At 45.0% G+C, this 13,785-nt stretch overlaps 1 protein-coding gene across 1 annotated transcript; it reads left to right on the top strand.

Moving 5' to 3' along the window:
- Positions 1-4,843: 4,843 nt before the first annotated feature.
- On the top strand, positions 4,844-12,134 carry SMKR1 (small lysine rich protein 1). Its single transcript, XM_028165166.2, has 2 exons — positions 4,844-5,202; positions 10,963-12,134. The coding sequence occupies exons 1-2, from the start codon at positions 5,200-5,202 to the stop codon at positions 11,155-11,157; spliced, it is 198 nt and encodes a 65-aa protein (XP_028020967.1). The 5' UTR covers positions 4,844-5,199; the 3' UTR covers positions 11,158-12,134.
- Positions 12,135-13,785: the final 1,651 nt, after the last annotated feature.

Genomic DNA, 13,785 nt, shown 5'->3' with positions numbered 1-13,785 from the left:
TCACGACTTTGATCTCATTGGATGCTATAATTGATGAGCTCTGTAACCACCTAAATATCCTTAACTTTTTTTTTAATTAATTAATTTTTTTTGGCTGCATAGGGTCTTCGTTGCTGTGCGCGGGCTTTCTCTAGTTGCGGTGAGTGGGGGCTACTCTTCGTTGCGGTGCAAGGGCTTCTCACTGCTGTGGCCTCTCCCGTTGCGGAGCATGGGCTCTAGGACCGTGGGCTTCAGTAGTTGCGGTGCGTGGGCTCAGCGGCTGTGGCACGTGGGCTCAGTTGCTCCACGGCATGTGGGATCTTCCCGGACCAGGGCTCGAACCTGCGTCCCCTGCACTGGCAGGCGGATTCCCAACCACTGCACCACCAGGGAAGCAATCTAAATATCCTTATCTTTTGCCATATTCACAGGTTTCAGGGATGAGGACATGGACATACCTTTTGGAGGGCCACCATTCAACCCACTAAAACTCATCAGACACTAACAAATAGCAATATGGATTCATTTACTCTATCAGTATTAGAGGTTTAAGGCAAGACCCAGGGAAGTTATTTTTATCTAGAAAATACTTGCAGCTATTGATGTAGTCAAAGGAGATTCAAGTAAAGAAAGAGTTTTAGGCTTGGGTAGAGGATATGACATGAGGGAACATGTGTAAAACTGAAGAATACATTTATGTATTGGTATTTTTGTTAAGAAGATACATGCAAAAAATTCAAATGATTTTCAAAGTACACAAAGAAAAATGTAATCTCGCAACCCAGATCTCTTGTTCCCCAGAAGTAATCACTGCCAATATTTTTTTCTATTTTTTATTCTTTCAGAAAATTCCCATGATAATACCCATCTCCTCCTCATCGACATTTTTTGTTTACAATTAGGAGCACAATGTACTGTTCTATTCTTGCTCTTATCATTTATCCTGGAGATCTATTTTTCTATATCAATATTCTCTTATATGACTATAAATTTAATATATCAAATAATTAAATCAAATAATTCTTCCCTAATACTTTCAGACATTTTCTAGCTAGGAAGAAATGTTATACGAAAGGGTATAGATGGGAAGAATAGGGTGTGTGTGTGTGCGTGTGCATGTGTGTATGTTGTGGTGGCGGATGAGGTGAAGGGAGATTCACTCAGTTCTCATAGCAATAGGCCAAAGCAATCTGAAATGTAATTTCCTACAAGCAGTTTTTCTGGCCAGACACCCCCAGATCCTGTAAATGGAATGAGATTGGGCCTGAGTGGGCCATGGGGAGATGTTCAGCCTATTTGCTCCTTCAGTAATTAGCCAGATTTAAATTTCAAAAAGGAAGAATTTTAAATTTTTACTTTTATAGAAAAGAAAAAGTCTTTCAAAGGAACTGCAAGAGTACAAAAGTCATCCCACCTCTGCTGAAACACCTTTGGTGACTGTGACTTTCTTCCTAAATAAGATAGCGCCATCTGTCCCCTTGCCTCCAAATGGAAACATTACTTTGAACATTCTGTAACTTTTTGTTCAAATGCTTAATGGAGCTGTCAGGACAAAGATTCTCCATGTGGATGCCTGTGAAAATATGTCTTTGCTGGAAGATGTGAGATGTTTTACCCAGAAAGGCCATACAGCATAAGGGCTCAGATTGACAGTGCTGGACCCAACTTGGTGAGTTATTATACCCAGGCTCTGCCTCCATTAGCTGTGTGATAACTGACTAGTTATTTCATCTCTCTATGTCTCAGATTCCCCATCTATAAATGGGGATAATAACACTACCTACTTTCTAGAGTTGTAAGGATTAAATGTGTCAATATAATAGTGCTTAGAATAATGCTTGTTAAACATGAGTGTTCAAAAATTGCTGGTTATTTCCACCTCATTCCCCTCCCTATTAAAGAATCCCCCAGCAAGAATAATAAATAGCATTTAAATTCTCTAGCTCAGGGATCAGCAAACTATAGCCCATGGGCCAAAACTGGCCCACCAACATTTTTATACAGCCTGTGAGCTAAGAATGGTTTTTGTTTTTTATTTATTTATTTATTTATTTTTATTTATGGCTGTGTTGGGTCTTCGTTTCTGTGCGAGGGCTTTCTCCAGTTGCGGCAAGCGGGGGCCACTCTTCATCGCGGTGCACGGGCCTCTCACTATCGCGGCCTTTCTTGTTGCGGAGCACAGGCTCCAGACGCGCAGGCTCAGTAGTTGTGGCTCACGGGCCTAGTTGCTCCGCGGCATGTGGGATCTTCCCAGACCAGGGCTCGAACCCGTGTCCCCTGCATTGGCAGGCAGACTCTCAACCACTGCGCCACCAGGGAAGCCCTAAGAATGGTTTTTTTATTATTCTTAAATGGTTGAGGGGAAAAATCCATAGATGAAAAATACTTTATGACACATGAAAATTCTATAAATTCAAATTTTAGTTTCCATAATAGTTTTATTGCAACACAGCCACACTCATTTGTTTACGTGTTGTCTATAAATGCTTTCATTCTACATCAGCAGAGTGGTTGGAAAAAAGAGGACATGAGAACTGAAAAGCCTAAAATATTTACTGAGTTTGCCAACCCCTGCTCTAGATAGTTTCCTGAGTCTGCCCCGCCTGGTCTTACTGTACCCCAAGGTTCTCATTGCTGGGACCCTAGTAACTGACCAGAGATTATCTACAAAGAACATTTTATTTTTTCTGTAACCTCCTCTTCAAAATTAGGGCTATAGTGGGTGAAGTGAACAGTGCTATACTGTTGAACTTAATGAGATAAAAAGAAAAAGAGAAGGAAGGGAAGGAGGAAGGCAGGGAGGAAGAGAGACCACCAGAGTAGAGAGGAAGAAATAGGAATTTTTAAATGTAACTTCTAAGAAAGATAGTGATAGAATATTCTAAGTTTGAATATTCTAAGAATGTGCACCTTAATTCTGGTAATTTGTTTTTTAAAGAGCAGCACAGTTAATGTTACTATTTATAAAGAAGACATAAGGATGTGTACTCATAAACATAAAATTAACTAGTACTTTTCCAATGTGAGTTTGAATAGTTATCTAAATTTAACATCATCTTCCAATTTATACAGGAAGATTTGTTCGGTTCTTGTAGAATAAACAGATCTTAAGTGCTAAACATTAAGAGGTTCTTAAGTGGACTGGTGTTTAAGAAAAATGCTTATGTTGTCAATGACATTTTCCTTTGATTCTAACAGTAACCTGCGTTCTTTGTTATAAGAAAGTCTGCCTTTCAGCCCCACCCCCCAGCAGCCCTCCTCACCTCCCTTCAGGTCAATGCTAAGGCTTTCTCCAGTGCAAAGGCTGACGACCCATTTAGTCAATGGAAGATGGTGCTGCCATTGAAGTTGTACCAATCGTCACTAGACTGTTCATTTTATGTTTCACCTGTCCACCGACAAATCATGCTTTCTTGTGCTTTCTATCTTTTTTTTCAGACCTCCAATCTGGAACTCAGGAAAAGTAGGACTAGAACAGATTTGGGAGTGAGCCCGATAGGGGTTAACCTGAGAGAGTTGTGATGACCCAAAGAAGTGTACACAGGGAGTGTGAGCCACCCCTACCCAGGGAGTAAGGTGCCAGCAGAGGAGAAAGCACAGGCAGAAGGCAGGAGAATTTGCCATATCAAGGGCCTATGTACTCAAAAAAACTACCAGACAAATTAAAAGTCATTGGAACTTGGGTTTGCTTTGTTGATGATTAGAGAAAGCAAATGCATGAGAACCTGGTACACAAATACTCCCCTTTGGAAGTGAGGTCATCAATCAAAAGAAGGAAAACAAAAAAACACCTTACCCTTGGTTGCAGAGCCTTTCAGGACCCCACCCCTGCTTCTGGGTCCAGTCTCCTCCTCCTGCCCTGGGCCTGCAATGTCCTGTCCCCTGATCTTGACATAGCTGACTCCTCCTTATCACCCAAATCTCAGTGAAACCCCAGAGAGACCTTCCCCATTCACCAGTCTAAAAGAGTAGTCAGCTATCATCGTATCAATTTAATACACCCAATATGTAATACATCCTGTTGCACCTATCATTTTTAATGTCTGCCACGTCCCCCATTTGACACCCCCCCCCCAAAAAAACTTTTCTGCATTCGGGGCTGAATTCCCAGGGCCCAAAACTGAGTGTCAGGCACATGGTAGATGCCTAATAACTTGAATAAAAAGAAATGAGTCATTAAAATGAATGAGGGTCCAGCTCCTAAACTGTGTATTCTCCTGCGGGGAGGAGGATGTCAGGATGAACTCAAGGTTGGAAGCATAACTGAATCTACTGTATCCTTGCGTAATCCCACGACGGGTATAAGAACTTTTTTCAGGCGCTTTTAAAAAACATTTTGTAATGTTTGTATTATGACAGGCTTTTTTACAAACATTTCCCCATGTTATTTTCATTTCAATCCTCAAAGGCTTTATCTCATTTTCCAAAAAAGGTCATGGAGTCTTCGATAACTTCTCCAACGTCAGCCAGTGAGTGACCTAGCTCGCACGCACAGCCGAGTCCGCCCACTCCAAGGCCAGTACGGTACACGCGGAGCATCGCCTGCCCGGCCGGGTTTGGCCAGGAGCTCGCCTGCGCCCTCCTCGGTCGCCCAAAGACAGCCTCCCCCGCGCGGAGCCCGGGTTCCGGGCGTTCTCAACCTTACCCGCAGTCGCGCGAGGTGAAATGGCCCAGCCAGGGCGGCGCGGCCAGCAGGGGACAGCAGCCGCTATCACGAAGGCGGTTGCGGGCGGGTGGGCCGGGCTCCGTCCAACGGCTGGGCGCCAGGCCCCGGTGTCCTGGCAACAGGTAAACACTGAGCGGCCCCGCCCCCCGCGGCGTGCGCCGCCTGGCGTGTGTGCTCACCGCCCGCCGGCACCCGCGAGCCCAGCGCCCCAGCCCGCCCGAGGCGCGCTCGTCCGAGACGCGCAGCCCGCAACCTCGTTGCGGTGGGTGCCCCAGCGTGTAGTGGCGGCGGCCCAGTGGCTGACTGCCCCCTCACCCCGCCGGGCTCCCCTGAGCGCCTCGGCCTCCTCGCGCCGCGCCGCGGGCGCGGGCTCCTGAGAAGTGTGGCGAGGTCCCGGGCCTGCGGCGGTTCGGGGGCGAGAGCGGAGGTGGCAGTCCAGTGAGCCGCAGGAATGGGCGCGGGGGCGCCGCCCCCAAGCGACGCGGAGAACTGGGGTATCTTTCAGGATTAGGAACCCATGCCACACTCACCGGCTCAACTGAGAAAGCATTACCATGGTAATACACGTCTTATTTAAGTGTAAGAGGTTCCCAGGCTCTTGTTAAACTAGGTTAATACCGTTTGCCTCGTAGAGGCACGCTTTACTAAGATTTGCCCGCGCCACGAGATTGGTGCCTTTATCTCCTCGCGTTGGTGGTGGTGTCCAATCCAGTGATCTGAACGCTTTGGGTCAAGATGAGGTGGGAGAGGGGGTTGCTAGGTGGTCTGCGCCCGCCGAAGGGGACAGCAACCGCAGAATCAGGCTGAGCCGTGTGTGTGTGTGTGTGTGTGTGTGTGTGTGTGTGTGTGTGTGTGTGTGTGTGTGTGTGTGTGTGTGTGTGTGTGTGTGTGTGTGTGTGTGTTGGTTGACTGCAGTCCCTTGATTCTGTTGAGCAATTTTTCTGTTGAGCAATTTTCACACCCAGAAAATGCCCAGGGCGCCAGTATGTGACTGGCCAGGCATGTAGCTTCTGCTGCCCCCGCTAGGGTCCCAGGTGGGATTCCTCTCGGTGGATTACGGAATTAGAAAATGAGCCTTGGTGGGACTCGGAGTGCCCGCTGTAGAGAGTGATTTTTCTTTCCAACCTCAGTTTGAGGAAAGGCTTTGGAAGGAGACCTTTTGTGCAGGGAGTTCTTGGGTTTATGCCCAGGAAATCTTGCAACATCCTTACTTCCATCTGAACCCCAAGTCGTTGGCTGACAGAGCTACATCTTAAACCAAACCTCGCTGACGCCAAACCTTCATTTCCAACTTCCTGCTGGATCTCTCCATCAGAGAGCCTTTTCAAACTGTGTTCAAAATCCAGCTCTTTTAACCACTACCATCTCTGCACTTCCCAATGGCACGTTCATTCTCCTGGCCGCAAACTCGAAAGCATTCCTGTTCCCGAGTCCTCATCCAGTCTCTTGTGACCTGCCTGCCACTGTTGGTCAGACCCTCCTTACTACCACCTGCCTGGTTCTGGCAGTAGCCCCCTATCACTGTTCAGGGGCTGTCCATCTCCTCTGTCCTTCCCTGCCAGTTTGATCATCCCATAATGGCTGTGACCAGGTCCTCAGGGACTTCCACTGTCTGCTGAACTAGGCACTGCTCTGCTTGAGCTTGGCACTGGGAGCCCTTGGTAAGGGGGCCTCAACCTCTTGAGCTTTATCTACCATATTCTTCTCTGCTTTATAAAACAAAAACAAAACCACATCCCACATAGACCCACATTCTTCTGGAAGTCTTCTGCACCTTCCCCACCTCGAATGATCAACCTACTTAAAGACGGACCCACCTCTGAAATACCTCCTGCTCCCCTGTTGCTTCCTAGGCACCCATAGCCTTCTGCACCTCACTTACTGTGCTTTGCCTGTTTCTTGGAAAGTCTTACTCCTCACCCCCATTAGACTGTAGTATAGAAATGTGTTTGGTAAACCTGTGTTTCTTGCAGTGTGTTGCATGTAAAAGCACTAAATAAGTATCTCTTGATTTAAATTGAGAGCTATTCCCTGGTTACTTCACGTGGTTGACACTGCCATTTTCTTTCAGAGGCCAGGAAACTGAAGCAGAATGGTTTAATAAGTAAAGCCATTTAAGCTGATGGCTTCTCACTGCTCCTTGGATAAAGGTCAAACCTTAGCTTGCAAGGCCTACAGGCCAGAGCTGTACGCTGCCTACTTTTCCAGCCTCAACTCCTCTCACTGCCCCCATGGTTGTTGCTTACAGGGCAGTCACATTGACCTTTTTTTTTTTTTTTTTTTTGGTCCCTTTGACTTGAAAGGTTGTTTGCTCTGCCTGGGAATTCCCTACCCCTCAGCCCACAGGCCATTCTTCAGGAATCCTTCTTCCTTCATGTCCCAGACGAGGTCACTCCCTGCCCATCCCATGTCATCATAATGCCATGTACCCTGGGCTTCCTTCACAGCATAGTTGGTGACTAAATGTGTTTGTGATTTTCCCCCTCACTGGACTGTAAGTTTCTTGAGGGCGGGAGCTGAGATCTGCTTTGCTCTCCATCTAACTTGAGGCCTCATGCACAGGAAGTATTTGTTAAAAATTTGTTGAATGAATGAAGGAGGCATCTTAAAATCCAGAGAAGGAGAAATCTACATTTGCTTTCCCTGAGTTGCATTTTATTCACTCAGCATATTTTATTCATCCCTACAATATGCCAGACATTGTTCTAGGTCCTGAAAGTTCAGTGAACTCACAGACAAAACCTCTGGTTAGGGAAACATACAATAAATACACAAACAAAAAAATATTATTAACTAGTGAGTGCTTAGGGTAAAGAGATAGAAAGTGACACTGCTGGGAGGGGTTTTTTTGTTTTGTTTTAAATTTATTTATTTTATTTATTTTTGGCTGCATTGGGTCTTCATTGCTGCGCGCGGGCTTTCTCTAGTTGCGGCGAGCGGGGGCTACTCTTCGTTGCGGTGTGCAGGCTTCTCATTGTGGTGGCTTCTCCTGTTGCGGAGCACGGACTCTAGGCGCACAGGCTTCAGTAGTTGTGGCACACGGGTTTGGTTGCTCTGTGGCATGTGGTATCTTCCCAGACCAGGGCTTGAACCCGTGTCCCTGCATTGGCAGGCGGATTCTTAACCACTGCGCCACCAGGGAAGCCCTGGGAGGGCTTTTAAGAGGCCATCTGTACCTCCTCCCCCTTTGCCTGGGACAGTGCCAGTTAATGTTTGTTGAAGTGTCTTGTTTTGGGCAATAAATTATATGGTCACCCTAATTATAGATAGAATAGAGGCATGATGTCTGAGAGGTTTTTCTGAAGAGGTGGTATTTGAGCAGAGGCTAGCACAAAGATAAGAAACAAATTATGCCCTCTGTGAAGATCTGCAGGAAGAGGAGGAATCAGGGAAGAGCTTGGCGAGTTTGGAAACTAGAAAGAAGGAATGGTCTTCATTAAGGAGTTTGGAGAGTTTTAAGTCAGGAGCTCTGTGTTCTGAGCCCAAGAATAGTCAAGAGCCATGGAGTTGTATTCAACCAACCCAACCAGCTCAGAAACTGAAAAATTTCACTCCCTTACAATAATTTCCTAACAGACTTATTGAGGTATAATTGATGTACAATAGATTGTGCATATTTAAAATGTACAGTTTCAGTTTGGCATAGGCATACACTCATTAAGCCATCACCACATTCAAGACTTATGATTTGCAGATATTTTCTCCCAATCTGTGGCTTTGTTTATCATTCTTCTAACTATATCTTTTGAAGAACACAAGTTTTAATTTTGATGTTGAATTTATCAATTTGTTCTTTCACAGACATCAATTTGGATATCATACCCAGGAAATCTTTGCCTAACCCAAGGTCACACAGGTTTTTTTCTATATTTTCTTCTATAAGTTTTATAGTTTTGGGTTTTATATTTAGGTCTATGAGCCATTTGAGTTAATTTTTGCATATGGTGCAAATATGGATCGAAGTTCATTTTTTTTGCAAACGGATATTCATTGTTCCAGCACCATTTATTGAAAAGATTATCCTTGTTCTGCTGAATTGCTTTGGCACTTTTGTTGAAAATCAGTTGAATCAATTGTTTGTGTATGTGTTGATCTATTTCTGGACTCTTTATTCTATTAATCTTAATACCAATACCATACTGTCTGCATCCTGAAACTTTATAATAATTCTAGAAATAAGGTAGTATTAGTCCTTCAAATTTGTTCTTATTTTTCAGAGTTCTTTGCATTTCCATATGAATTTTAGAATCATCTACAAAAAGAAGAGAACTTTGAATAAAAATGTCAAACTTTGGTGTGAATCTTAGTTCTCAAACCATTTTAGAGATTAGAACACATACATTTTCGGGGGCACTTATTCCAGGTAAGTCAAGCGTGTTTGACATGCAAAAAAGTATAAAATCAGAAAGGAAGGCAAGACTCAAAATCTTTAAGAGCTTATGGCAGTGCACATCCCACACCCCAAGGTGATGCTTTATCAGGAGATGCAGTTATCATATGGGACTCCATATTGTTTCTCTTCATTTGGATTTCCTCACAGAAGCTGGGCCACTGTGTTGCAAGATATATCTCATCTTCATTTCTGGGTTTTGTGTCTAGGAATGTCCTCCATTTCATTTCACAAAATGTATTTTAGTGTTTTTGACACATTGACTATGTTTCTCTTTGTTTAACTTGGGACATTTTAAAAGTGAGATGCTATGAACAGGACATCTATTTTACACAAACATTTAGCCCTTGCAGGCATTCTTGATAACTTATACACTCCTCCTTTCCCTTGCCTAGAAGAGACACTTTTTCAATAATGCATTCCCATCATTTATTTTCTGTATGGGTGGGTCATAGGACATAGAGAATTCCATTCAGCTTTGTGCAGCTCTAGCAAAACTTTGAAGATAGTTTATTCCCAGGTTAGGATGGTAGCCATTCCTTTGCCGGGAGGGCATTAACCTGGCAGTGTGCTTGTGGCCAGAGCACAGCCCCCAAGCCTGGTGGATGCTGGTTTGCACTGTGACCTTGCGGAGCCTCTGCATTTCCATTTTTAAGACGGAAATGATACCTCCCTCCCTTGAAACACAGCTCTGAGGATTAGCAGTGACAAAGGTGATGGCAACATCCTTCACTGAGTGCTTTCTTCGTGTCAGACACTGGCTAAGTGCCTTATGTTCGTGTCTCACTTAATCCTCGTGACTGTTTAATGAGGTAGAGACTCTCGCATAACAAATGCCAAAATATGTATTTGATCCTAATTATTCTGTTTTAATTTAATTTTTATTAGGAAAATTTCCAAACATGCACAAAAATAGAATACTAAAATGAATCCCAATATAGCCGTATCTCAGATTCAGAAATTATAAGCATTTTGCCACCTTTGCTTCATCTATACTTTACTTGGGGGGGGGGAGGAGGAAGGTGCAGTATTTTAAAGCAAATCTCAGGCCTTCTTTCATTTCATTCCTACAGATTTTAATGTGCATCTCTGAAATGTGGGAACATTTTCTTCCATGACCCAATGCCATTGTCAGACCTAATAGAATTAACAATTACTCGATATTGTCAAATGTCCTCAATTGCCTAAAAAAATGTCTTTTTAAAAGCTTTTGCACAGCAAAGGAAACCATAAACAAGACGAAAAGACAACCCTCAGAATGGGAGAAAATATTTGCAAATGAAAAAATGTCTTTTTATGGCTTGTTTGTTCTAATCAAAATGCAGAGTCCACACATTAGTTGCATTAGGTTGGGTCTTTTTTTTTTTAGTTTTCTTGGCGGTGGGGGGTTTAGTTTTTGTTTTGTTTTGTTTTGTTTTTGAAAGAAAAGAAGCAGGAGAATGCTGCTTCTCTGCTAAAAGAGTGTCTCCTTTGGGGAGGTGTGTGAGAGTTGGGGAGCCGTGAACCATGAGAATTACCCTTGGCACCAGCCTTCCCTTCCCCGTACACTGATTCCCCTCGGAGCCCTCTGTCCCTTCGCCTTCTCTCCTCGCCCTGGGTCACCTCATTATAGTTCACCCTCTCGTTGAATGACACAGCCCACAATGTCTAGGTGTTGGGTTGTACCTCAGTTTCTCTGCCTTGCTCTCCCAGTCTCTGGGCGCTTGAATCAGGTTGGATCTCTTTTAAACTGGGGGTCTTGATAGGCATTTGTTGAATCAGACTGCATATGACTTCTCTTCCCACTCCATGCAAGTTTTTGTTGTTGTCACAGTTTTCTCCTTTTAGGAATTTTTTTTCTAAAGTTCGGTAGGAAATGTTGAAAATTATATAATGTCAATGTTATAAAAACTAATTTTTGCCCCGTATATATACCTGTCTTTGAAAGCCAGGTAAAGGGAAAAGAAAAGGCCGAGGCAAGTCCCATGGGAAAAAGCAGAAGAAACCGGAAGTGGACATCTTCAGCCCCGCCGCGATGCTGAACCTCTACTACATCGTCCACAACGTCGCCGGCTGCCTGCACCTGCGCGGCTTCCGCTGGCCAGGCGCTACCAAGTCAAAGAAGGGGGAAAACAAGACTTAAGCCAGAGCGTTTCCCAGCTTCTCTCTACTACAGAGGACAGAATTTGGGGAAGAGAAATCAGGATAATACCACTGTTGCAAGCAAAATAGACTTTACTGAAGACAATTTGAGATGCAAGCTAAGTGTGCTTTTCAGTGGTGGTTAATGCTAAATGCATTTTACTTCCTCAGCTAAACCCGGGTATGGTGAGCCACTTTGGTTTTTCAGTAGTTAAGAGGGGAAAAAAAAGTCTGAGTAATTCCCACACGGTGGTGGAATTGATAGGACTGTAAAAAATTATTATAAGTCTGGGTCAGAATTAAACCTCGCTCTCCAAAGGCAGTTCTAGCTTGCGTGAGTTGTTTTCTTTTACCAAAGGGGGTCTGTTATTTAGAGAAGACATGGCAAAAAGCACAGAATTTGCTTATGTGTCCCTCTTTTGGGCACAGTTTCCTTTCCTCATCTTTTTCTGGAAAACTAATAAATATTTTGTTTCTATAATTTTCTTCTCAGAGGTCTGACTCTTGTCTGATTCGAATTAGCCACAGACAGCGGTAGAGACCAGGGTTGTCAGTCCTGCTCTGAACCTGCTAGTGTGCAGGAACAGCGGCTCAAATGAGCTGACAGCGTCAGTGGTTGGAGCACGGGGAGAAGGAGGCCAATCAGCCCCCGTCCCTCTCTCCTTTCTCTTTCACCCGACTCTTCTTCATCTTTTTCTACACATTTACATCTTCCCACCTTCTGCAGCCTTTCTTTTAAACTTGGCTGACTCTGAGTTTTGGAGTTGGTGCTAGAAATGTACCTTGAGCATTCTTTTTTTTTTATAAATTTATTTTATTTTATTTATTTTTGGCTGCGTTGGGTCTTCGTTGCTGCACGCGGGCTTTCTCTAGTTGTGCCAAGCGGGGGCTACTCTTCGTTGTGGTGCACGGGCTTCTCATTGCAGTGGTTTCTCTTGTTGCGGAGCACGGGTTCCAGGCGCACAGGCTTCAGTAGTTGTGGCACGCGGCCTCAGTAGTTGTGGCACACGGGCTTAGTTGCTCCGCGGCCTGTGGGATCTTCCCGGACCAGGGCTCGAACCTGTGTCCCCTGCATTGGCAGGCAGGTTCTTAACCACTGCGCCACCAGGGAAGCCTTCCTTGGGCATTCTGCTGATGATATTCTGGGATCTCCCCAGCCTGTGTGGAGACACTTAAAAGAGAAAACTGCAGTTGGTTCTGCTCGGCCCCAAATGTGAAACTTGGAAGGAAAGGCATTTTTAAGTGTAAGCACCATCTTTAAATCACATAGCCTCCCATCCCTGCCTCCTGCTCTGTCTTCCTGGCACGTCTTGCCACCTCCCTGCCACCTCCCCTGGCGCTGACACCTGCACTGTTGTCTCCATTCACAATTCTGAGCTTGAAGCTGATTCCCCTAGGCAGCACCAGTCCAGAGACGATCTAGTTTGTTTGAATTACTTATAACGATGTCACAGCCTGCCTTGTGAGGATCTCAAACGTTCATGAAGCTTGCTAAGGAAGTCTGCAACCCAGGACTCAGGATTTTATAAATATCAGAGAAAAAAGGCAATCCCGTGAATCTTTGTACCAGAGAAGTGAGGTGCTCGGAACCCACATGAGTTTGCTGGGGATGACACTTGTCTAGCTGTACCGTCCGTGTGGAGTCAATGTGAGCCCTTGGCTGGTTGCCAGAGGAGCCCTGGCTCAGCTCAGGTGAAACTTGGTCCTCCTCTTAACCTGAAGGGACCTTTTCTGTTCTGTCTACAGGCCTGGGAAACAGGGCCACCTTCCCACTCTGCTGAGATTGCTGGGCTGGATCCGAGCGGTTTCTGTTTGTGGACACACCAACTCTAGTCCAGTCCTTCTCAAACCTGGTGTGCACCGTGGTCACATGAGGACTCCTGAAAGCGCAGATTGCTGGGCCCTACCCAGTAGGAAGAGCAGGGTTCAAGAATTTGTGTTTCCGGTAAACTCCCAGGTTGCGCTGCTGCTGGACCAGACCCTTGGAGATACTGCTCTAGTTCATGCTGCCACACCAGATGCCGAAAGACTTGACGAATCTCTGAACGTGTAGGATGTCTAAGGCCCTCCTCTGCCTCACCTGGCTGGGTTCAGGAGCTCGTGTCTGAGCAGTTATGTTTATGGGAAGCTTGAGGAGGTGGCATCTGCATTGCTGCCTTCTGATCTTGTCCACAGCACAGCAGGATAACATCGCTGAGGGGAGGACAGACATGCCAGTCAGCAGACTTTTACAGGCTTAGGAGATCATCTGGAGGTGGCAATGCCTTCTTCTTTTGAGATGGTTAAATGATGAGCAGAAAGGACTGTAAGCGTTGGAACAGAAGAAGTACTGACCTGATTGGATGGGGCGCTGTGCACTCGGGGTCTCCACCCAGGTTTTAGCAGAGTGGCTAAAGGCTATTTAGTATTGTCCTCATTGCAACGCTGGGGTTCTGAGAAGCCGTTAGGAATTTTGGATTAAATAGCTATGGTGGTGGTATAGTGAGTGTATGACATGAACTATCACACGCAAGCCATATAAAAGTTGTGGCACATTTTACTTCGAGAGAAATTCAATTTTTTTGGTGAAATATTCCATTTAAAACTTTCTTCAACAAAATTATCTCATTTTAACAATTTATTGAGTATC

The sequence above is a fragment of the Balaenoptera acutorostrata genome, chromosome 7 (genome assembly GCF_949987535.1).
Source record: "Balaenoptera acutorostrata chromosome 7, mBalAcu1.1, whole genome shotgun sequence".
In the NCBI taxonomy this organism is placed as follows: Eukaryota; Metazoa; Chordata; class Mammalia; order Artiodactyla; family Balaenopteridae; genus Balaenoptera; species Balaenoptera acutorostrata.
The sequence above is the reverse complement of the archived record's forward strand: the minus strand, read 5'-3'. Positions and strand labels throughout refer to the sequence as shown.